The following is a 25,059-nucleotide window of genomic DNA, read 5'->3' as shown; positions in this document are numbered from 1 at the left end:
CTAGTGTGCAGAGATTGCAAGTGTTCTCCGGGGAACTGCGATTAGGTTAAGAAGAAAGACATAAAGAGCTATTCTGTGGCATAAAGGATTATTTTATGAGGCTGCCATAACCCTAACAAAAAAAGAAAAAAGTACATGCAAATCTCCTCCATAAAGAGATGCAAAATTCCTAACCAAATATTACTAACCGAATCCAAATATATAAAAGATAATCTCCATAACCAAATATTGAATAGAAGCTATTTTCCAAATAAAATTAGGATCCTGTGGAGAGAAACATAAAGGATGGTGGGTATGTCTTCTCTACCGAAGATGAAATGGGCCAGAGTTTTAGCCAGCCGTCTGAACTGGGAGAACTTGCTAACATTTGGGTGACTGGTGAACTGGGAACTGAGAAGGTGTGAATTGTCTTCCTGTCGCTCTTCCAATGATACTCTTACCTCTGGAAGGTCCTTGCCAGCTCCAGGAACCCTCTTGAGATATGTAGAGTCATGCTGACCCTACACATCCAAGAAGCCAGGACCTGATAATGAGACATCGTTCCTCCAGGATGTGGCTGTGGATCCATCAGCGTGCTCCAGCTTGTTGTCAAAGAGCCACTGAATTCTCATTTGCTGTTGGCAGCGCCAGGGCACTTGAATGTTCATTCCCACTTCTTTGATTGTGTGGCCTGGGTGGAACTTGTTGCTGACTGGCCACAGTCACTGATGAGGCTAGATTTTTCTTTCCTGGTAAGTAGTATCAGATGGGCATCCCCATAGTTGGGACTGCTTGTTCAGAACCATTGCTGCTTTTCATGAAGATGAGCCTACTTCCTTGGGGTCTGTGACACAATTTGATTGAAAACTAGGAATCAATTGGCCAGAGTTGTTCTTGTTTCCTTTTCAAAATTCAAACCCTTTACTGCTAAGTTACTTCAGTCATGTCCAACTCTGTGCGACCCCATAGACGGCAGCCCACCAGGCTCCCCCATCCCTGGGATTCTCCAGGCAAGAACACTGGAGTGGACTGCCATTTCCTTCTCCAATGTATGAAAGTGAAAAGTGAAAGTGAAGTTGCTCAGTCGTGTCTGACTCTTGGCGACCCCATGGACTGCAGCCTACCAGGCTCCCTCATCCCTGGGATTCTTCAGGCAAGAACACTGGAGTGGGTTGCCATTTCCTTCTCCAGTGCATGAAAGTGAAAGTGAAGTCGCTTAGACGTGTCCGACTCTTAGTGACCCCATGGACTGCAGCCTACCAGGCTGCTCCGTCCATGGGATTTTCCAGGCAAGAGTACTGGAGTGGGGTGCCATTGCCTTCTCCACAAACCCTTTACACATGACCACAAAGGGAAAGGAAGAGAGAGGGGGAGTGTCCTATTCATAGCAGCCACAGGTATTTGCAAACAGGACTGAGTGAAGGTAGGAAGCCCTTCTGCCCTTTTGTCTTCCTTGGTACAGTTTGAATACTACCTGCTTTTTCTCTCTTGATTACTCTTTGAGAAAAGCTATCTAGCAGCTCCTCTTAAAGTGGATGGGGTGGGCTCTGGAACCATCTCTCAGCCTATCCTAAGTCAATGTTTTGTTTTATTTTTAAAAATTATCTGCTTTGCAGAAGAATGGAGTGGCTGAGACAGGGCGGGTAGATGGTGGAAAGTATCAGAATGTGCTTGACTTAAATTGCAGCCCACTTGCCTCTCACCCGAGAGGGCCCCTAGAGGTCATCTTGTCTAGACTTCTCCAAGATGGATAAGGAATCCTTGAAGTTCTTCATGGACACATTCAGTGACAGGCGCACAGCCTCCTCCCTTGAGGCCCCTGCCCGCCTCTCCAGACCCAACTTCCTCCCTTCCATTCTTGTTCACCCTGCATCAGACAGTCACACCCCACTCCCACTTTGTCCTTCAAATGCACCAAGCGCATTCCCGCCTCCTAGCTGTTCCCTCATCCTAAAACTGTTCCCTCAGCCTAAAGGCTGACTTCTTATGATTCAGGTCACGGCTCAAACATCAAGGCCGTCACCTCAACTGAGTAGCCAGCTGCCCCCACCTCACCACCTCCACCACCTCCACCACCTCTACCCTTGCCTCTATACGATAACTGGGATCGATTGCCTTCACTTCTATCACTTTCTAAAATTCTTGTTTGTTTCTATGTTTATGTGTCGATTCTTCCTGTCAGTTCCCCAAGGGCAGCAGCTTTGTCTTACTCGCCACTGTATTCACAAGCCTGGCTCATGGTAAATATGGTTGACTGACTGATGGGAAATGCCCTATATTCTGACAGCTGTATTCAATTAAAAGTTTATGTATACATCCGAAGTGGGCTTTGCACTAACTTGCTCAGGAGGGACGAGTAGAATGAGAACAAAGCCCCTGTGGATCTTCGTACGTCAGTGCTTAACAGGAAGGTCTAGATTTCAGGGTGACTGGCTTTAGGGGAGTAGAAGGGGGAGGTAGACCCCTCCAAGGTTTTCTTCACTTTTCTCACTACCTGCACCTTTCTGGCTTCAAGTCAGCCCGGCAGGGATTCCCAGTGGCTCAGTGATAAAGATTCCACCTGCCATTGCAAGAGACACGGGTTCAATCCCTGGTCCAGGAAGATCCCACGTGTCTCAAAGCAACTAAGCCCCTGCGCCACGCCTACTGAGCCTGTGCTCTAGAGCCAGGGAGCCTCGACTGCTGAAGCCCATGTTCCCTAGAGCCTGTGCTCTGCACGAAAAGAGCCACTGTGATGAAAAGCCCGTGCATCTCAACTCGAGTCACCCCCACTCACCACAACGAGAGAAAAGCCTGCGCACAGCAGCCAAGACCCCACACAACCAAAGTAAATAAAAATATTTTTAAAAGAAAAAGTCAGCCCAGGAGAGGGAGAATCCCAGCACCTTGGGACTCAGGCAGGGGGGCTGGCTGAGCCCCTTGGAGCCATGTAGGGCAGGGACCAGTCACTGACCCTCTCTGAGTCTCAGTCTCCACGCCATCTTTATTGAAAAGCTTTTTGAAATGTATTAAATATAGGAAAGGTCACAGCTCAAAAAGGAGAAAAAACTAAAATCTATTTTTAATAACACAAAATACAGCCAAAGGGTTGAAAAATGCATATTACCCATGTGGTAGGAAAAGAACAAAAAAGGAGGCAGACAATATCTGTACGTGGGAGACACATGCTCAATAGATGGGAGCTATTGGTAATAACAGTTCTCACAGAGCTTCTCCAATGTGTCCATCATCGAGCAAGGCCCTCGGGGGGTTAAAGCAATTCCCTGCCCTTCAGAAGTTTATCGTGTAGTTCGCAAAATAAGATATATATACATGAGCCTGTGGCAAAAGCAGATGACTTGCTATGAGTGAAGTTTTCCAGTAAATGTCATCATAGTTAGGAAAGGGCTCGAAGTTGGAGAAGGAAAAGAAAAACTGACCCATTTTAATCTAACTTCTAACCACAGTGACCACAGACATCAAGGATGAGGGTGATCAGTTTTCCAAGAAGAGACTGAGGGGGAAAACCTCCCTCTATGCAGAGGCCCCAGTTATCTTGAAGTTCCTGGAGGGGAAGAAGAGCTAAAGAGAGGGGAGTGTTCTGTCGTCTTGAGCAGACTGAGAAAGCTGGGAGTGGGAGGGAGGGGAGGAGCGTGACTTCAGGGGCTAGAAGCAGAGAACGTGGGTTCTAAAAATAATTCTGTCCCTCTTGCTCAGACCCTGAGCAAAGCCCTGGATGTCACCTCCTGGCTCACAGCATCCTTATTAGTAAGTTAGAGAGAAAATATTTGCCTCCTTCCTAAGGAAACAAAAAAACCCTACAGTGGTACTGAGTAATTCAGCCCCATTTGGGAAGGAAACAGTTTGCACTGCAAGAGAGGGAGCTGCACTGAAAATCCTCTAGGCTTCTCCCCTGCTTTGCCATAGCTTGGGGCCCCTTTCTCCTCTCTTTTTCTTTCTTTTTAAAAGATATTTTATTGTTCTCATTGTTATTTTGTTCATTTTTATTTTTTGGCCGTGCAGTGCACCATAGGGGATCTTAGTTCCCCAACCAGGAATTGAATCTGTGCCCCTTGCACTGGAAGCGCAGTCTTAACCACTGGACCACCAGGGAAGTCCTTTCCTCTTTTTTTTTTTTTTTCTTTAACTTTTACAAATTTTTTAAAATGAAGCTTTTCTGGAAAAGTTGTAGAAAAATATCACCAACATGACAAACATTTAAGTAGTATGAAAGGTAATACAGTGAAAAAGCAGGGTTCCCTCCTACTCTTCGTGTCCTTTCCCTCCAAAGCACTTGGGATTCCCAGTTTCTTCTACATGCTTACAGGGATTTCAATACACAGAGAAAACCGCCTCACTCCTTTCACTGCTGGGCAATTCTCCAGTGTCAGATATTCCATGATTTACTCACCAGTCCCAAAAGTGCTGCTTCTTACACACTTCAAGTCGGCTAAGAGTAGAAGGCATCTCCCTAGCTGTCCATTGCCAACACTTGTTTGTGGGGCGTGCTGTGTGCTGACGCAGGGATGGGTGTGAAGACCTGGAGAGAGGCAGAGCCCCTTCCCTTGGGAACTCAGAGCCCAGTGGAGGAGGTGGGCATTTAGGAAAGATCTGAGGGTTCTCACGGGTCTATGTAGCTGGGCTGGGGGTATCCTGGTACTTGCGCTTCTGGCTTCAACGTCTCTGCCAAGATGGAAGGTAAACACAGCTGCCTTCCAGACCATGGCACCAGCAAAAGTGTTTATAGTCAGGGGAGGGAATCCCTCAGGAAGGAAGTAAAACCAGAAACCTTGACCCAAAGATATCATAGAGCATACGGTAGTCACGACACCTATCAAATCTGGGGAAACAGGGTCTTGTCTAGCAGAGGTAATAGGCTCATAAGGAATGGGAGACCCGGGGCCAGGAAAAAGTGACCAAGGACACATACCACCTACTTGCAAACGCTGTCTGCCTTCCTTGGGGCATTCCTCTCCCACACCCCCTGCACATCCCGCCCGTGGCACTCCTGAAGGGCTTTCCCTCCCCTCCCCTTGGCCTTGCTTCACCGGATCAGAGACAGCCTCCCCTGGGGGCTTCTAGGTAGAACCCTATGGGGACGAGCCCAGGGCTCACAGTGACAGCAAATCCTGCTCTGGAGGTGCTGTCCCCGCACCTGGCTGGCCATGGACCCTGTCACCTACACTACACCATGTCCCAGGGGAAATAAGCGGGGGTGCTGGGAGGGAGTCTGGACGCTGGAGAGAGCCAGGGCAGGTGTGGCACGAGCCTGGGGAGCAAGACAGGGAAGGCTGTGCGTTAGGAAAGCGCGAGTCTGGATTGGTTGAGGCGAAAGTGGGGCAGCGGAGGCCACCTGGTCTCTGTGGGACGACACCCACGGGGAGAAGAGAAAGCGCCTGTGCAGAGAGTCGATGGCCCATCTGCAACAACTTTTCATGGACTCTTCCAGGGAGACCGTGAGGAACAAAGGAGAGGTCGCGTCTGTGTAATCCCAGCGGCTCTTTCTGATCGTGCTCCTTGGCCAGAGACTACAAGGGGAGAAGACTGGCCCAGGCGGTCCAGTGGAGGAGAGAGGGTGGGTGGGCAGTGCCCCTCAGGCGGAGAGGGCACTGGTGTTACTGCACACGTCAGCCCCTTCCCGCCCGGCACGCGGGGGTGCCCACCACCCTTGTGATCCCTATTTTACACACGAGGGAGCCAAAGGCCACACCAGCCCAGAAGAAGGAACTTCCTTGTGTGGGAATAAACCCGTGCAGACAGTACAGGGTCAGAGCTGGGGTTTCACCCAGGTCCCGTGGTCTAGGGGACCACACCCAAGAAAACAGCCCTGAGAGGGGCTGGGTGGGGGTGGGACTGGGCAAGAATGGGTATTAGGTCTCGAAAGAAGGTCATGAGTGGTCAACAGGCTCGTGAGACTCTGGCATGGTGTTAAAAAGCCACCCTGAGCCAACGTGGAGGACAGACTGGGTGGAGACAAGAGGCTTAGCCAAGGGCTGGGGTCCCAGCCCCCTCCCAGGCCCTCCTCAGAACCACACCTTACACTTGTTACACTCGTTCACACAGTGGTCACACACAGTGTCCATCTGAAGGGAGGGGCTGCCTGACGTGGGCCTCTCATCCCAGGATACGACCCAGGGATGAAACGCCCAAAGTTCCCCGGGAGTCGCCAGCCCCGCTCTGCTTGCAATCCCCACCCTGACGTCTAGGTGGCGCCAGAATCTCACACTGATTCCTCCCAGGTTGGGGCGCCGCCCACGCCCAGTGAAGGTTGTTTCAACCCGTCCCTGCAGACTCCAGGTCCACTCAGCCGGATTCTCCCTCAGTTTTCTGGGTTCTGTTCAGTCCAAGTGGCGGGTGGGGGGAGCGGGGAGGAAGGGGTTGCACACTTGTAACTGCTGTTTCTTTTCTGCCTTCTACTTGGCTGGGACCCTGGCCTCTGAGAAGAAGTAGGCGGGTCAGCCCTTGCCCTCCCATCTCAGCCTCAGGGACATCCCGGAGCAAGTACTGCATCTGTTCTTTTCAAATGTGAAAAATAAAATTATTAAATAATTAAAATTTTTAAATAATTAAAATTAATTTTTACTGTAAAAGATAATTTAACATTAAGTTTATTTTTAAACTTGTTTTTTTAAAGTATCAAAGTAATGTATTGACATAATTCAACACAATAGGCTCCTGTTGGTTTTCTTCAGATAATTAAAATATTGTTAGCAATTCATCCCCTCGCCCAACACCACAGGCACACGCGTTTACCAGATCGCCACCCACACCCTCTGTTGTACTGCTTTCCCCTGTAGCTGGCTAACAAGGTGGGAGAGTGCTTCATTCATTCATTCACTTCTCCTGCTAGTTTTTACCTTGAGCCACTAGGCTGGGCTGTATTGAAGGAACCGGGGATAGCGAGGAATTAATTCCTTCTGGTCCTTCTGGACCAGAGTTCAGCTGAGCTCTTCCTGGCTGGGTTCACGTCCCAGCGGTGAAGCCGGACGGAGAGCCAGGGGCTAAGTCCCAAGAAGAAAAATAGGGCCGGATTCGGGTTGGGGGTGAGGGGAGGTGTCCGTGGTCCAGAGAGATGGTTCTGAGAAAGTGATATCGAGCTGAAACCTACACATAAAGTTTCGGGAGCTATTGGCTGGGGGAGGAACTACACCTGTGGGCTGTGGAGCAGCTCCTCCCCCGCGAGCTTAAAGAGCACGAGGGGTTAGGACTTCTGGCTCCGCTCAGCCTGCTGCCCGCCCCTCCCCGCCGCAGGCTCCCTCTCTACTCAGAGCTCTGGTCCTCTAGCGGGGCGAGTGTGTGTGCGTGTGTAGTGCGAGTGGGGGGTCCTTCACTTTCCCCCTCTCCGGCTCCCGGCCCACGCCTCCCCGCTCCCCGCCGCCACTCTCTGGAACGCCCGCCCACCCAGCCCCGCAGCCCTCCCCATCCCCAGGAGGAAGGCAGAGCGGGGAAACGTAAAGTTTCTGCTGCTCAAAGTGACGCAAAAAATCTTAAAGAGCTCTTTGGCGGCGGATATCTAGAGATCAGACCATGTGAGGGGCCGAGAGTACAAATAACGGCCGCGCCAGCGCCGGAACAGGCAGCGGCGCCCCGGTGCCTCGACTGCGCGAGGGTCGCCCGCTCCGAAGCCCCGGACCAGCCTCCGCGGACTCCCGTCAGGTGGGTCCGCTTTCCTCCAGGCTTTCCAAGCCCACTTCTCCAAAACTTCATCCCGCGAGGCGCCCCCACTCCTGGAGGCGGGCGCGGGGGGTTTGGGCAGGGCGGGTGCGCACGGAGTCGGACCAGGGGACTCGGGCGTTCGATAAGCTCGGAGCGCTCCTTCCTCCCCGGAGGCCTGGGGGGCGGCCCCAGTTGCCCAGGAAGGTCCTGAGCTTGGAGGCAAAAGTTGCTTTACTTCCAACCCAGAGCTTCTGTTTGCTCTTCGCTGACCGCCATCGCGTGCAGGGGGCTGTGTGCAGGCATCTCCGCGGGGAGAGCCCTTCTGGACACAATGCCCAAATATCTAGAGAAATCTCCGAATGACACAAGTGGAACGAGTCTCGTACGCTTGGGTGGTTTTCACTCGCGGAGCCGATGCACGCTCAGTCATTCAGAATTCATGTGAAACCCACAACTCCAGAGAGCTGTTCTACATGGTTGAAGTGTGTGCCCTTCAGTTGCTTGAAAAATGTGTACGTTCAAATTTGTTTTCTCAAAGGCTCTCTGGAGCTAAAGAACACTAAAAAGCACATTTCTTTTTGCCCTGGTCTTCTGTGTAATAACTTTTTTTATCCAGTTGGGCTTCTAAAGATTTCAGAGGGATGGGATTTCTAAGAGTCAGACCTTAAAAAGGCTTCTGTGTTAGTATTTTTATGATCAATTTTGTTCAGAAAAATGAACCAGGTTAATGGATTATTTATGAGCCTGCTAGCTCTCATCATAGTAAGAGGAGATCAAATATTTAATGTGTGTTGCCTTAACACACATTAGACATGGAGAAAATGTCTAATAAAGCAACATTGGGATTTGTTGCTTATTGAAGTGGAGGGGGCACCATGGGCACGTGGATGTTTGGGTCTGGGGAGTGGAGAGAAACACACAGCTTTTACTGTTACTCGCTTTCCTGTGAAGCCACGGGTGCTCAAAGGTTGAAGTTTTCCTGCCTGCAGACTGAGGTGGGGGTGGCTGCTTCTAGCTTGGATGAGAAGGCAGGTTCTTAAGAGGTTTGTGCAAGCTGTTTGGGGCCCAGGTTTTTACTTTTTTTTCCCCTGAACCTGAATAGGAGCAGGTTGAAACTGCTTCACAATTAATCAAAAGTCCCCTCAACACTCAAGTGATCCATCTAGGACATTTCGGGTGTGACCCCACCACAGATATTCAAACCCATTGCTTTCAGTCTCCTTGCTTAAAAATATTTATACTAGGGGTGAGTGGCGGGGTGGGGGTTTTAAGTTTCAAACTTAAAACATTGCAGTTTTAATGCAATCAGCAAAACCTCAGAACGCATCTCTGCTTTAAGCAAACTTGAATTTTTAAAGTTTTCTGAGCATTTTGATGATACTCGGAGAGGCATGTCAAAGGGACACAAATGGTTGGGGTGACCGTGGAGGGAGGTGCTTGGCTGTGAGTGTTGTCTCTCACAGTGGGCTTGCAGAAACATTCTAGATATCCCCCTCCAAAGAGAATCGCAAGTGATGCCGGACATTCAGCCGGTGAGTGACCATTCATCTCCTTCATACACTGCAAATGCTATCATTTGAGAGAACAAAGGCAGGGCAGCCTGAAGAAGTTTAATTTGTCCTAATGAATCAACAGGATATGATCATAAGTTGACTTTTTAAGTAAAGATGACTGAGCGGCTGAAGGGCAAACTATACAGTCCTGTTTTGTCAGTTTAAGAAGGTACCTCAGACCTTGATTATGCCCTGTCACAGGTCAGCTCCTCTGGGTCTCGAGGTTTCAGCTCTCAGTGAGGGGGTGCTGCATAACTGATCTCCATGTCCCCTCCACCTGCCTCTGCTCGCTCTGTGACTGTGACCCTCGCTTCTCTGCTGTAAGCAAACTTGAGTTTAAATGATGGTGCAAAATGCCTGAGGGCCGGGACAGTCTGCCCGGATGTTTCCGTCAGATTAGGGTCCTCTGGGGACCCACAGCTTTCACTCTAAGGCCAAAGCTTTGCACACAGACATGCACAAATTAAGTCCTGCAGTTGAGCCATGTCCAACCAACAGGGGCCTGAGTTCCCTGACTCCTTGAATCCCCTTTGCAACTCCTCCACCTAGTGTGTGGGACAGGAGGAACAACATGCGCCCACCTCCCCCCCAACACACACCCCTGAGCTTGGTGGTGTTCCACAGGACAGGTTTGGGAGTGGAACCAAGGTCTCATAAAGCGCCCTGTTCCTCTTTTCTTGGGTAAGTGATGCAGGGTCCTCTGTTGCTGTGGGGAATCCACTTCTGGGCTTAACTAGGCAAAGTAGAACCCTAAGGAAAGAAAACTGCCATCTTTCTAGGAAGGAAAGGTGGAAAATAGATGAAACTAGCATTTTGAAGAACTCTGGCATAAATGACTTCCCCTGGTCAGAGGCTGACCTGCTTTTCTAGGGTGGGCACAAGACCCACTGTCGGCCAGCACAGGTCCCCAGCTCCCCGCTCCACCATTTCCTGGCAGAGCTCATCAGACTGACCTGGGCCCACGTGCAGAAATGATCCGAGTCAAGCCTTGGTGGAGGAGGCGTTCCCTCCTGCCTGATCTTTGTCAGCTGTCAGTGCCTGGGAAGATGAAGGCTTATTTACTGAACATCAGCAACATCTTTGCAAGCCAGGTGTTTCCCACCCTGTGTCTAATGGGGTAACAAGCCCAGTGGAGATAAGACCTGTGCGAAGTAGTCTGGCTGCCTTATTTTTCCTTTTCTCTTTGGCTCTGCTGGAACCCAGCGCTGGCCCAGGGGCACTCAGCTGTGGGTATTTAAGCCATTGTGCTCCTTGCCACCCCACTGTAGCCCATCAGGCTCCTCTGTCCGTGGGGTTTCCCGAGAAAGAATACTAGCGTGGGTTTCCATTTCCTACTGCAGGGGATCTTCTGACTCAGAGGTCAAACCCAGGTCTCCTGCACTGCAGGCACATTCTTTACCGATGGAGCCCCCTGGGAAGCTTATCTTTCTCTTGAAAGTGAAAGTGTGACTTGCTGGTTGTGCCACATTCTTGCTACCCTGTGGACTGTAGCCCGCCAGGCTTCTCTGTCCATGGAATACCTCCAGGCAAGCATACTAGAGTGGGTAACCATTCCCTTTTCCAGGGGATCTTCCCAACTCAGGGATCGAACCCAGGTCTCCCACATTGTAGGTGGATTTTTTTTTTTTTTTTTTTTTTGCCATCTGAGCCGCCAGGGAAGCCCCAGTGGTGCCTGGGATAGCTGACTGTAGTATTTAAGCCATAGAATTTCCTAAAAGCCAGGACAGGATGGCTCTCCACTAACCCCCCAAACAGAGTGAGAGAGAAACCCCAGCGACATGGAGACAGGAAGGCGGTGTCCCAGGGCCAGCTTGATGGCCAGGGTCCCCAGGCACTGACGTATGGCAAGTGGCATGGGGAAGGTCTCCAGGGATCCTGAGGTCCAGCTCTTTGTGTCATTATTTGAGGTCGGAAGGGAAGAGGTGGGGGGGTGTGACAAGGCCAGTGGCGGATCTGGGAGAGCTGCTTGTGAGCTTTGGGTGAACCCTGAGCTGGAGGCTGGTAGGTGGGCTCGGGGAAAGAGCCAATCACTGGGCCTTTGCCTCCTTGTGTTGTGTGGTCTTTCTGGGCATATTCAAAGAAAAAGAAAATTGTACTTTGCTAGGGAAGCTGCTGCAAGAAAATAAACATCTTTCCTCCCTCTAAGGGATTCCCTAGAATCAGGGAAGGGCAGAGTTGGAAGGGGACTTGTTGACAACCTGCTCCAAGTCCTCCATGGCTTGTTCAAGTTCGCCACAGCCCTGAGGACCTGTCCAGGCCTTAAACTTGAGTCTCCTGAACTTTTCTCTCCATTGGGTGTGTTGTGTCAACGGCTAATTGAGTTAGCTGGCTCTTTTCCTTGTTTCAGAGGAAGGGAGCTAGGGCAGGAAGGGGAGAGAGGAGATTTGCTATTCCAGGCTGCAGTGAGCTTTGACTGACTGGAGGTTTTTCAGCCCATTCCAGGGCTAGGATTCTTTTTCTCCCCTCAGTGTTTTATACTGAAAAATTTCAACTGAAAAGTTGGAGAAATGGTCCCCTGAAGCTTCACCCAGATTCACCACACTTTGCCACTTTTGTGCCTGTACTTTCTTCCTAATTAGACACATGTCCAATTTTTACATATTTAACACATATAATTTGATACTTTCTGTATAAAATATAATTAAATGATTATACTACATATATAATTTTGTTGTTGAACCTGTGAAAATTGGCAGACATCCAAATACTTCACCCCGAATGCTTTTTTTGAGATATTCAGCACTTTATTATAAAATAAGCCTTGTGTAAGATCATTTTGCCCAACTGTAGACTAATGTAAGTATTCTGAGTGCATTTTAGGTTGGCTAGGCTAAGCTATAATGGTTGGTCGCTTAGGTGTGTTAAATGCATTTTTTCCACCCCTGAATTCTTCAGCTTGTGTTTCCTAAGCACAAGGACATTCTCCTACATAACCAGAGCCCCGTTGTTATCACATCTAAAGACGTTTACATTGATAAAATATCTTTATAGAATGTACAGTCCATATTCAAATTTCCTCCACCATCGCGGTGATGTCCACTTTAGCTCAGAGCATCAATTTTTGAGACCATCAACTCCTAGGGATGAGAAACAACCTCTTGCCCTAATCTTAGTGCATCTGAGAATCAGCTCAGTGCTGCGTCACCATGAACTGATTCTGCATGAATGTCCCCGAACCATGTGTGTGACACGTTGTAAAACACATTTCAGAACTTGTAGGAGCACAGACACCTTCAAGCAACATTACCCAAATCACAACTTGTGGCTCTAGGGCACCCCCGTTCCCCCCTCCACTCTGTTGCCGACCCCATCTGTCCCTTCACTTAGCTATCCCCCACCCCCACCCAGAGAAATGGCCCTAGTTCCCCCTTCCTCTCATCGTCACTCACATTGTATTTAATTCCACTTCTAACCCCTTTCTCCTCCCCTCCTCTCTTCCACCAGCTGCCACAGGTAAATCCGCCCTTGTTTCATAACGCTCTGTCCCTGGGGTTGGTTCTCTCTCTCTCTCTCTCTCTCTCTCTCTCTCTCTCTCTCTCTCTCTCTCTCTCTCTCTCTCTCCCCCTTGACTTCCATTGTGTGTCTAATCCTGACTGTTTCACACAAAAATAGTTTAGTAATACACCTGTCTTAAGGAAAAGAAAACTCTTGTGTTTGGAAATGCTCCCATGTGTTTTTGAAAGCTTGATTTCTACTTATGGCATAAATCGCCTTGTAACAATAAAAGAGGATTTAGAAGGTGTAAGGGATACTCCTCATTCTGCCTAATCGAACACGTCACGTGTTCGAGTTTCCCAAGTCTCTTTCCTGGCCTTGTCCACACCAACACAGATGGCAGCCCCAGAATGAAAGCTTTCTGCAAAAAGTTGCAAGTTGTGTAGTTAAATGTAATAAAGGATCTGTGACCTCAACCTGTAAAGGCGCGTCTACAGATTCTATACATGAGTCTCTACCTCCTTATTCTCCTCTCCTTAAATTTAGTTTTCCTGAGGAACCAGAAAGAATGTTAAACAACTTCTCATGAGATTGTCACCTCCCGTCTCCTTCTATAGTACTGAACAATGCTGTATTTTATAGCTTACATTCTAGATGTTTTCGTATCTTTTGGTTAAACTAGGGTTTTGTAAACTAGCTTAGGAGGTTAACCACCATTTGCAACATTTCTTTCTGTGGGTTGAAAATACAGTGCAAGTTCCAAATTAGCAACTCACAAACGAGTGTTTGGAACACAAACCTTTGATGGACATGCCCGCTGGTACTTGTTCAAGGTCTAAAAGCACAACCTGGGCTCCTCTTTAATCCTGGACATGCCAGTCTTTTCTGTTCCAGAGTTCATTGCTGTTGTTGTGATGGTCCTTTCTCCACCCTGGAGATGCTCAGCAGATTTTCCTGATGGGTAAGCAGGGAAGAGGGAGGAGGGACAGACCTCCCTGAGGATAGGACCCAGGAAGAAAGAGTGGAGGCTCACCTGAGCCTCACACCTGCCAGCATGGCCCGAGCCCAGGAAACCCGAAATCAACTCAGAGACCCTCTGGGCTGGGAGTGTGCACACACTGGTCAGCAGGTATTTGAGGCCAAAATGTATAAGTCATGGCCCAGAGATGCAAAGAAACTGGACACAAAAGGATAATAAATGATGCTTGATAATCAGTGAGGAATGACAGATGAGATCATCTTGGGCTGGGGTGGTGAGAGGAGGTTACAAGGAGGTGGAGAGAAACTTCAGCCAAGCCTGGAGAACATGGGATGATTAGAGGCAGCGAAGGGGTGGGGTTGGGGATGCGCTGGGCATGCTCAGTGGCCTACCTGCCCCTAATAACCTAGGTGCTTGCTCACAATGCAGCACCCACATGAATCTCTTTATTAGAATCTCTGAGCAAGTAGCCCAGGAATCTCCCGTTGACAAGTTTCCTAGTGACTCCAAGCCACTGATTGAGAAGAACAAGCAAGAACAGGTGAGGGCCCGTGGAAGGGGATGGAGTCCACAGCTTCTGGCTCAGGGGGCCCACTTGTGCTGCGGGCAACGAATCACTGACCCTTGTGGGCTCCAGCTTCCTTCCCTGGGGTGAGAAGTAGAACCGCAGAATGGGTTGTGTATGTGTGATGGCCGAGTGGCCATCAACTCACTGTCCTGTGTTATGCTTCCCATGTGCTAGACACTGAGTTAAGCATTTGTCATACTTTTATTTAATTCCCACAGTAGCCTTTAGGGAGCAGGAATTTTAATGGTCTGTTTTCACACATGAGCAAAGGGAAGGTCAGAGAGGTTAAGTAACCTGCCCAAAGTCACACAGCCAGTCAGCGATAGGTCTGGGATTCCTGTGCAGATCTATGTGACAGGAGAGCCCTGGGTTGTGGACACAGACTGTTATATGACACTTCAGGAAGATGGTTAGTCTAGCTTTCCTGTTCGTGTTCACTGCAGGAGGGCTATTTCTACCTATCCATGCCATAACCATTTCTTTTTTTTTTTTCTTTTTTTTTTCATTTCTTTTTTATTAAACAATTAATTATACTTTTGCCCAGCCTCTGGAGTGATCTCGACCCCAGCACAAATGGCTAATCCTCTCAGTTTTACCCTCTGTGTGGAGGGAAGCTTGAGGCTATCCTTCCCCAGGGAAAGTTCTGGATGGAGACCCTTTTTCCTTTCTCATGGTATCTGGCCGAGATGGCCCTAAGGATTGTAGCCTGTTTAATTCCTCTCCAAAAAATTAAACTGTCTCTTACAAGGCACTCTTTGGGTAAGGAGATGACTGTGATAGTCATTTCTATCCCTTACATCCAAAAAACAAGATTTTCTCTACGTGGTCCGTTCAGATCATGAAGTCTTTCTACATTGTTTGAAAGGCGAGCAGGAGTCCCAGTGGCTTATGACCTAAGACACCACACCCCTCAGAGAACTCAACAGTCTCTTCAACAGATACAAAAACACACCTTCGTTTTGCACTGTGGAGACATGAACCGGAAGCAGCAAAAATCCAGGGTCCCGTGACAGAAGCAATGCGAGCAATAGCAGCAAAAGGAAGACCATTAAAACCCAAGGACAGCTTGAGGCTAAAAACGCAAGGCATCTGAACATGCTGAAACCAGTCAGCAGAAACCTCGGTTTACAGCAGATCGGTGGCAGCACTTCCAAGCAGCAGCGGCCTCTCCCTCGTTCCACGTGCTGATCAGATTCTGGCCTGCTCCCGTGGACTCCTTGAAGGCAGGACCAGGCCTGCCTTGTCTGCAAGAGCCTTAGGTATAGTAGGCGGGCAGCATGTGTCTACTGAATTAGGGCCAGTCCGTGGCAGCGGGCCAGGCTCAGTGTTGACTGAACATATATAGGCATATATGTTTGCTGTGTTTAGTAAACATATGTTTAGTGCTTACTATGTTATAGGCACAGTATAACCCTATACCGTGTTACAGGGCTCTGCAAGTTCTATCATCCTTGGTGTCGTGGGAACTTTAGACTCCCTCTGAAAAGAGAGTACAAATTGCCACTTGGCTCTATAACCTATAATTAATCTTATCTCAGCGGTAAACCCATAATTCATGCTGGTTTTGGTGGAGGGTAGGGGGGCGTTGTTTTCATGCATTTGGTTTTTTTTTGGAAAATGAAAGTGAGTGTCCCGAGAGATGAACTCACTTTGATCTGGACATGTGAAGTCAAAGTACAAAATTACTGTAGTGTTTCTGGTTAGAATGCGCTGAGGGGGGTCAAACAGACAGGTAGGGTAATGGGCATCTCCAGAGGGCTGGGTGGTTTCATGACTCATCCACAATTATCTGCTTGTTCAGTTACTGGTTCCCCTGGCTACAGAGACTGAGCTTGTGGGAAAAGTAATGGAGATGTGATGGGGAGAAGTTGAAATAGAAACAGTTCTTTTCACTAGGGGCGAGGAGGTGGGGAGAGTAAGCCCACCCCCTGGGCTGGGAGGAAGCGCGGCTGTAAAGAGAAAGTCTTGGCCTGTCAGCTGCACCCCCGTGTGGTCCCTCGTGTGCAGAGTTGTGGGGCGGCAGGGGTGGGTCCTGGGCGTCAGGCCGTGGTCCCACCCTGGAGCTGGGTGACCCACCCACAGCCCATCACCTGCTCAGCCTGGGAAAATGGCACGTATCCCAGATGCACACGAAGGCTTCTGGGGCTGTTTTTGGCCACAGGGAATCTCATGTCTGCCAAGAGGAGGTCACAGCTATAACAGTGACCTCCTTTGCAGTCTCTCTGCAGGATAAAAATACCTTGAAAAAATAAAGAAAGCTTTCAAGAGAGCGTTCTTAGAAACCAACCTTCTTAACATCTCTTCCTTCTGTATTCCTGGGCTGGCTCACTCTCAACTACTGCTATCTGCTGGTCTCAGGGGGAGAAGCTGGTCAGTTCTCTGCAGAACCAGGGAAGTTGGAAAGGAGTCTGGTTCCACAGGCAGCATCCTGTATGCAGAAGGGGGCCCAGGTCCCACCATCCATCTGCTCCTAGCCAACAGATTAGTCCCTGGGAAGGGGTTCCTTCTGAAAGGTAGAGGAGTGAGTTGAAGAAAAGGAGACGAGCATCTCCTTCCTGTTGGTGCCTTTGTGTGGCTGTAACTTATCTTCTTGCACCCCAGGGTCTTCGATTGGGGTGGGAGAACCCCAGAAAGCAGAGCTGGATAGAGAGACACCACCCTCAGGGGAGAGGCAACCTCAAGTCATGACTGGGCTAAAAAACCCTCGGAATAGGTTTTCTTACGTGGGCCATTTCAGCTGTTAATAAAACTTTTTTTTTTTTTTTTAATGCTGAGGGATATTTCAGGAAAATAAGACATTGTAATGCATGGCAACAATAGTCTGGTATATTTCTCTTTTAGGAGTTGCTCATAACGGTTGCCAAGAAATCGGGATCCTTGGGGGCTGAACCCCAGAGGACCCTGAAGAACATACATGGCCACACTCTCCCCCCAAAGTTCACCAGCCCACGCACATTCTCCAACTTCTTGCAGAGTGCCCCAAGGGAAGAAGTAAATAAAGCCTAGAACAACACAGGACTCCTGCAGCAGGAGGGTGACAGAACCACTGGCTGGCTAAATGGTTGTTCCCCCGCTAACGTGTTCTTCCCAGACGGGTGGTTTTCCTCCTAGAGAGTGTGGTAGACATGCTGGAGGAAGGTTGGGTGATGCAGTTGATCTCTGAGCTTCAATTTTAAATGAGAGGAAAGTTGTAGCATTAAAGGTTGGGAAGACATCCCTACAGAAAATTTGGGGTAAAATTTTGAAGGTGGAGAAAGGAAGACCTGGGTCACGGGCAGGATCTGCCAGCTGGCTGCCGTCTGGCCGTCTGCACCCGGTAAAGCTCTTTATCTCTGTCATCTGGTCTGCAGGTTCTTCAGTGTTTGATGTAGAAAACATGTCTTTGATAGAGGCCAGGGGCAAGTGCAGAGGCCTTCTCCAAACAACACAACCAGAGACTGCCAAGTTCAGGTTTAACTGTGTATTTAAATATATTGATATCTCATCATCTCTCTCCAAAAAAGAAAACCCCAAAAACTTAAAAATCCCTTAGCCTGGTGAATGCTTCCTCATGGTGAATGAGAGGATGTGTTCTTATTTTAGAAGTCCATCGAGTCTAGTTGAGGTCCTGGGGAAGGTGGGGCAGGTGGGCTGATGAGGAAGGCTGGACAGAGGCATCAGGGTAAGCAGAATGGATTTTTATCTAGCTCACTCTTTGTCAGAAATTCATTTCCTTCTATAGGTCACGTTTGCCTCCTTCAGCTGAGGATAGAGTTGGGGGTGGGAGCCAGTTAGATTGAGTAGAGCCCAGGACACCTACCCCACACTTCCTATACACACACACCCTCGCTATATAGAGCTGGTTTCTCTCTTGTTGCTCTAACATTTTTGGCATCAATCAATCAATGGCTTTAAATTTTTTGTTTTCTACTTTACAGAAAGAAACTACACAGTCAGCAGGGAAGTCTAATTACTTGCATCCCCTGTTTTCACTTCTAATCCTTACCAATATTTATGTGCATAGTCATCAGTGTGGAGCAACTACTCTGTGTCCTAATTTTTCACTTACTATGTGTTTGTCTCTGTATGTCCACATATACATGGTTATAGTCAATAAAGCCCCACCAGGGTAAGAGACATTCACTGCCATTTTTACAAAATCCCAGTTCCTAGTCAACCTCTGACTGTTGAATTTAGAAGATTCATATCAGACCTTTGCAGTTACGAACAGCAGTAGCAGTCATCCCTAGACACCTTTTCCTAGAAAGGTATAATGTGATTTGAATTAAGCCAAAACATGTTTCAACTGCAAACTGTTTCACAGTTTGAAAAGTTCAAGCCCAGAAGGTCAAAGTTAGCTGGAAGGTCCTGGCTCCTTACTACTTTATAACCGGCATAGGTTTAAAGTCCAAAAGGGCTCGGATTTCTACCTCATGTAGAAATCTCAGGGAGCTGAGCTGACTTCCCTGCATCCTGGCCCACGGCAGTGCCATAAAGGCGTGGCAGCCCAGAGGCACGTGGGGACTGACACCAGCCACTTTGGCATCCGTAACCTCCACACTCCTCTCTCTGGCTCTTCTGGCGTGAATGAGAGGTGGCCCTGCCTGCCCACTGTCCCAAAATAACAAGTGGATTAGCTCCAGGAGTTGCTGGGAGTGGCGAGAAGAATAAACGGTGAGCACCAGTGCCGTGGGAGGCTCAGTCAGACTTGCAGAGGCATGATGGGAACGCAGAAAGGTGAGGTACAGATGGACTGGGCGCAGCTAGAGGCAGCTCAGACCTGCCCAGGGGTTTCTGAGAGCTGGGCTCTGGGAAGAGTGAAAAAGTCTGCACTGAAGGAGCTAGGGGTGCCTAACAAGGGGTGGCCTTTTCACCTCTCTCCTATGCTCCAAATCGCACCTGTAGTTGGTATGAAATATACTTTTGAGTGTTCAATTTAAATGATGGAGAGGACTATCCTTACCTATTTGCTGCCAGAAACTGCTTCTTTGTTACTTTTTTCCCAGCATAGCATCCAAGACAAAGTGTTCTGTGAAGCTTTGTGGGACCTTTATTCTTCTGAGTCCCTGGTAAACTCCAGGGTGGGGTTCCAGTCCCTCAACTGAAGTCAATACTTTGTTCTTAATGGAGCCTATGAAAAACCTGGGTTATTTGCTATCTATTTTCGATTGCCTTTTTTTTTTTCCTTTTAAAATTACTCGGTGTGATTTGATACCTAGCATGGGTTGAAAAATGTTGATTTTGTTGACTCATGTAGCAAATAGGATATTTCTCGTTTAACAGATGACTTTGTGATCCCATTACCTGATGTAGTTCAAGATGTATGATGAGTTACCAAAGACAAGTAAAACACCCAATTTTGTTCTTTCCAACAGCGCTCTCAGTCCCACTGATATAAAGTTCTGAGGAGATCCACAGATCTGAGCACCAAGAATTCAGGTCGGTCCTTGGCCCATGGGCGTCAGCATCACCTCCTAGCCAGCAGGATGGAGACCACCCTGTTAAATTCCCAGAAGGAGCTATCAGCATATAAGGATGGAGAAGATTGTCAGGAAAATGGGGTTCTACAGAAAGGTGTCCCTGCCCCTGGGGATAAGGCAGAGTCTGGCCAGATCTCCAACGGGTACTCGGCGGTTCCAAACCCTGGCGCAGGAGACGACACTCAGCACTCCATCCCGGCTGCCACCACCGCCCTAGTGGCTGAGGTTCACCCAGCAGAGCGGGAGACCTGGGGCAAGAAGGTGGATTTCCTCCTCTCTGTCATTGGCTATGCTGTGGACCTGGGCAACGTCTGGCGCTTTCCCTACATTTGTTACCAGAATGGAGGGGGTCAGTATCGTGGGCTGTGTGCAGAGGCTCTGACCCAGGGGTGGTCTGTAGGTCCTCTTAGGAGGCCAGAAGATAGACCATGTCTTTCCTATCTTGTTTAACTGATATGAGTCTGGGAACGTGGTTGCTTAGACTTTCAAGCTAGTCTGTGTGGGCCTGTGTGTGTGCTAAGTCGCTTCAGTTGTGTACAGCTCTTTGTGACCCCATGGACTGGAGCCAACCAGGCTCCTCTGTGTGTGGGATTCTCCAGGCAAGAATACCGGAGTGGGTTGCCATGCCCTCCTCCAGGGGATGTTCCCAACCCAGGGATCAAACCCACGTCTCTTGGCGTCTCCTGCACTGGCAGGTGGGTTCTTTACCACTAGTGCCACCTGGGAAGCCCCCAAGCTAGTATAAGAGAAAACAAATCTCCACTGAACCAAAACTGTAAATCTAGGCATGTCTGCAGCTCCCTGGGTCATGAAGTTGAATGAAAGCTCCCCTGAAGCTGACCTCACCAGATTTTCAGCATCGTTAGTGCTCTATCTGTGGAAGAGCCCCTCCTCTCATCCCTGCATTACATAAGCCCCGCTCTCCACCAAGGAGACGTGAGGGAATGAGCGCCAGTATTGTGCTGAGTTCTTTCATTCCTGCTGACTGGTTTTGCTCACAAGAGTCAAGAGCTGTTAGATCTGTGAAAGAAGTTGGGAAGTGGCTCCAGGGTCCCAGACCCTCCTGGACCTTTGGACCTGTGTGAGCCCAGGGCATCAGCTCAGGTCCAGAGTCTAAAGTCACAGTCTGGGCGAGATCTGTAGCTGAACCCAGCCACGTTAATGCCAACCCCTACCCATATATGGACATGCCTTATATCTCCTACAAGAGTGTTAGATTTTTCAGGAGAGATGATTTCTTGTTCCTCCTCCTATCCCTAATGCCTCCAGAGCAGTTTATTTATCGATTATCGAAACTAGTAGCTGACTGTAGGCATGGACATGGGCGCCCCAGAGAGCAGAGCGGGGTAGAGGAATGAGTGGGTGGGGCCTCTGTTTTGACAGTGGGCTTGCTATCAGAACAGGAAAAGGACCAGAAATGGGAATCAGATCAGTCAATATTTGACGTGGGCTCTGGTAACAGATTTAGGAGGGCAGGTAAAATGAGGTTTGAGGGGTAGTTCTCCATGACCAGACAGAGTTGCCTGGATTTGCTGCATCTTTTAAGGACCTGGGTCCATTACCTGCAATGGCCATTCCAGCACGAGGGCTGGGGGGGGCTTTGGGAAGCCCAGTCCTCCCAGCCTGGGAGGAGTATAAGTTGGAATCATCTTATCTCCAGCTTGGGAGGACTCACCTTTAGCCTGAGGATTATATAAGGGGCTGGGTCACCCTTGATGTTTCCCCTGCACTCATTCCCTATGTGAAACCAGTCAAGCAAACCCTCTGGACAGATGCCACCATGAGAACACAAGGTGGCTCTTGTTCTCAGGCCAGGTTTTCCCAGCGTGACTGTAAGTTAGCTGAGACCTCTCTGAGTTGCGCAGATTTCAGGTTTCTAGGTTCAGGGTAATTCATGGGAGGGAAAGTTCTCAGGGAAAATCACAGCTGGCCCGCCCTTTGGGCTGAAACTCAGGCTGCAGGTGAGCAATCCCCAGTGTGGTGTTTCCAGGCTTCGTGTCAGCCACGAGCGCCGGCAGACACCGGCATCTCCAGTGGGGCGAAGTTCTGTACCTTTTCATCCTGTAGTGAACTACCTGTCTGTCCCAGCCACACCCGCAAATCTGGCTCAGGAGGGAGCATTCTGGCCCTGTGGAATGATGGAAATATAACCAAACATCAATAATCAAGTGTCTGGAGCCAGGATACAGATGAACAAGGATAGTAATTCAGTGACTCGTAGACTATGACAGCTATTGTACAGTTTGTCACAGGAAACCTGTTCCAGGGTCCCAAGCTCTGGTCCATGTACTGGCTGCATCAGAATCACTTGGGGAGCTTAAAAGTCTGTGTTACACCCATATCTGAAGCTTTTGCTGCAGGAGGTCAGGGTGGGTGTGCGCTTTTAAGCTTACCCGTGAGTCTGATGTCTAGGCTGGGTTTGGGAACCTCAGTTCTCAACCCTCCTCCTCTAGTAGAGGAAACAGGGGCCCAGAGAAGGGTCCTTACGACAATTAGCCGTGGAGCTGGTCCCAGTGCCTGTTCTGTTGACTCCTAGACCCAGCTTCCTTCACACGTACTCTGCGGCCACCCAAACCTCACTTCTCTGTGGAGCTTTGTCCATGACTTCCGGCCATGCCTGAGACAGCGGAGCAGTGTGTGGGCCACTCAGGACAGGGTGGCTTCATGGCTCTGGAGCATCAGATGGCTCTGCATATCCAGGTCATCTGGGCTGTCCTGGACACCTGTGGGCAGGGAGTGAAACTGTCTTTCCTCTGCCTCAGGGGCATTCCTCCTCCCCTACACTATCATGGCCATTTTTGGGGGGATCCCGCTCTTCTACATGGAGCTCGCACTGGGGCAGTACCACCGAAATGGATGCATTTCGATATGGACGAAAATCTGCCCAATTTTCAAAGGTAAGAGAAAGGCTTCGGTGGGTGAGTGGGTCCACCAAGGAAGTGACGATTTCCATCACTGGGTGGGAGCTGGGGACCTCCTGGAATCAGTGAGACCTCAGGTATCCCTAGGAGATAACCTGAGTAATTAAGGTTTTGACTGCTTAATTTGTGTGAGACTGCTAAAGCAAAATAGAATAATTGACAATTAAAAGTAAACTACACAGGGCAGCCTGGATGGTCGGTGAGTCTGGGGGAGAACGGATGCATGCGTATGTGTGGCTAAGTCCGTTTGCTCTCCACCTGAAACTGTCACATTATCGGCTATCTTATAAAAAATTTAAAAAATAATTCCAATTTAAAAAGTAAATAGAAAAAAACAATAGCACACATACACATTTTCTATAACATGTGGTCTTGTTAATACAAGTTAGGAATTTACCACATGGCCACTTTTCCGCCGTGTCCCAGTATTTGGGGGATGAAATGAACGGCGGCACCGCCTTTGCCACGCCCAGGCTGCTGTGCCTCACTGCCAGCTGCCCTTGAACCTTGGCCTCCCTCATCCTCTCGCGCAGGGATAGGTTGCGCCATCTGCCTCATCGCCTTCTACATCGCCTCCTACTACAACACCATCATGGCCTGGGCCCTCTACTACCTCATCTCCTCCTTCACGGAGCAGCTGCCCTGGACCAGCTGCGAGAACTCCTGGAACACAGGCAACTGCACCAACTACTTCTCCGAGGATAACATCACCTGGATGCTCCACTCAACATCCCCTGCAGAAGAATTTTACACGTAAGTGCATGTAAGTGAGGGGGTGGCCTGTTAGGGGCAGGCCACACCCCTGGGCTTGGCTTCTTGGGAGGCCAGTGGGGCTAGGGGCCCTTCACCTCTTGGCTGATGGTTTTTTAATTGGAGAAAAACTGCTCCACAGTGCTGTGTCGGTTTCTGCTGTACAAGAACGCAAACCAGCCATAATTATACATATACCACCTCCCTCTGGAGCCTCCCTCCCCTCCCTACTGATGGATTTCAGAGAGAAGCTGGCAGGGAAGGGGAGTAAATGTGGGTGAGGGGGTTGGGAGAGACTACCTTGAGTATTCCACAGTCTGGGCCTCTGTGCTGTACCCCTCTTTCTGTTGTGCCCAGGCTGGTCCCTACCTTCACCTTCCAAAATTATTCCCCTGCGTCAAAACTGCCCTTCCTGGGCCCTCCTCTCAGCCAGCTGTCATGGAAGCAAAACCTCCCATGACCTCAGTAGTTTGAAGTTACACAAGAGTTTCTGGTTTCATATGTTCACATGGATCTACCCTCTGGAAGAAGATGCCTGGAGTAGGGAGTTTGCTTTAGTGCTGGAATTTCAGGCAACGGCAGCCCAAAGGGTGGGGAAGGGGCCCTGCCCACACATACAAATCCTCATGCACTGAAAAGCCAGTCGTGTTAGTCACTGGTTGGATCCCAGAAGGGAGAGACCTGACGTCTGCTTTTGGGCCGAGTGCTCTTCCCAGGGTCCGTTGGCTTGCGTGCCCTGTTCTCTCCCTCAGGATGGCCAGAGCCCCTCCCAGCTCTCCCCAAAGCTTGGTGGCCACTTGGTCCTTGCGGTGCGGTTTCCGTCTTTTCTCTTGGCCGCCACCTAGAGGTATCACACAGAATGTGTGTGCTCAGGTCACGGCTCAGACCCTATCACAGGCCCTCCTTTCTCTCATTCAGGCGGCACGTCCTGCAGATCCACCGGTCAAAGGGGCTCCAGGACCTGGGGGGCCTCAGTTGGCAGCTTGTCCTGTGCATCATGTTCATCTTCACTATTATCTACTTTAGCATCTGGAAAGGTGTCAAAACATCTGGCAAGGTGAGGAGGACTCTGGCTGCAGGTCCAGAGTCTGCCAAGGGGCCCTGGAGGGTCTCAAACTCAGAACTCAGTAGCTTGGACGCCACAGACAGGGGGACGTGGTTTCCTTTACGCCGAGCCCATTCCGTGATTCTCAATTTCTCTTCAACCAAATCTTTTAGAAACTACTAGAAATGGGTCAATCCCAAGAACTGTTATGACTTTTTAAAAATTCCTTTAATCCACTGGTAGGGTCCTGACTCATAGCGGCAATGCACTGGTCGCGTTACTGTCTCCTGCTGGGTGTTGTCCCCGCTTTACAGACGGGAAATGGGTTTAGAGGTGGTACCCACAAACGGGATCAGATCCCTGTCTGAGTCTAAAGGTCACACCACCCTGCCTCCTACAATTACAGAAGAAACAAGGTAGATCTCCTTTCTTGGAGGTTTTTAAGAATAAGACACCAGCATTCATGTGGTGAGAACCTATGTTTCCTTCCTTACAGGTGGTTTGGGTGACAGCCATTTTCCCTTACATCATTCTTTTGATCCTGCTGGTGAGGGGGGCCACCCTCCCTGGAGCCTGGAGGGGAGTTCTCTTCTATTTGAAACCCAACTGGCAGAAACTCCTAGAGACAGGGGTAAGATAATCAGGAAAGCAGTGTGCAGTTGTCTGTCTATACTAACTGAAGCTCGTCCTAGGACTATAGGAACAACTAAAATTTGGGTTCAGAGGTTAAGTCTG

The 25,059-nt window shown here is 49.3% G+C and overlaps 1 protein-coding gene across 1 annotated transcript in view; it reads left to right on the top strand.

Annotated features, from left to right (window-relative positions):
- Nucleotides 1-7,240: 7,240 nt before the first annotated feature.
- SLC6A4 (solute carrier family 6 member 4) overlaps nt 7,241-25,059 on the top strand; it is a gene marked incomplete at its 5' end in the record, with an annotated part of 32,310 nt that continues 14,491 nt past the window's right edge. The window contains 6 exon segments of the mRNA NM_001009446.1: nt 7,241-7,614; nt 19,504-19,957; nt 22,371-22,505; nt 23,063-23,282; nt 24,198-24,336; nt 24,821-24,955. Of these exon segments, the coding sequence (NP_001009446.1) occupies nt 19,615-19,957; nt 22,371-22,505; nt 23,063-23,282; nt 24,198-24,336; nt 24,821-24,955 (972 nt within the window).

Source organism: Ovis aries, chromosome 11 (genome assembly GCF_016772045.2).
Source record: "Ovis aries strain OAR_USU_Benz2616 breed Rambouillet chromosome 11, ARS-UI_Ramb_v3.0, whole genome shotgun sequence".
Classification (NCBI taxonomy): domain Eukaryota; kingdom Metazoa; phylum Chordata; class Mammalia; order Artiodactyla; family Bovidae; genus Ovis; species Ovis aries.
The sequence above is the reverse complement of the archived record's forward strand: the minus strand, read 5'-3'. Positions and strand labels throughout refer to the sequence as shown.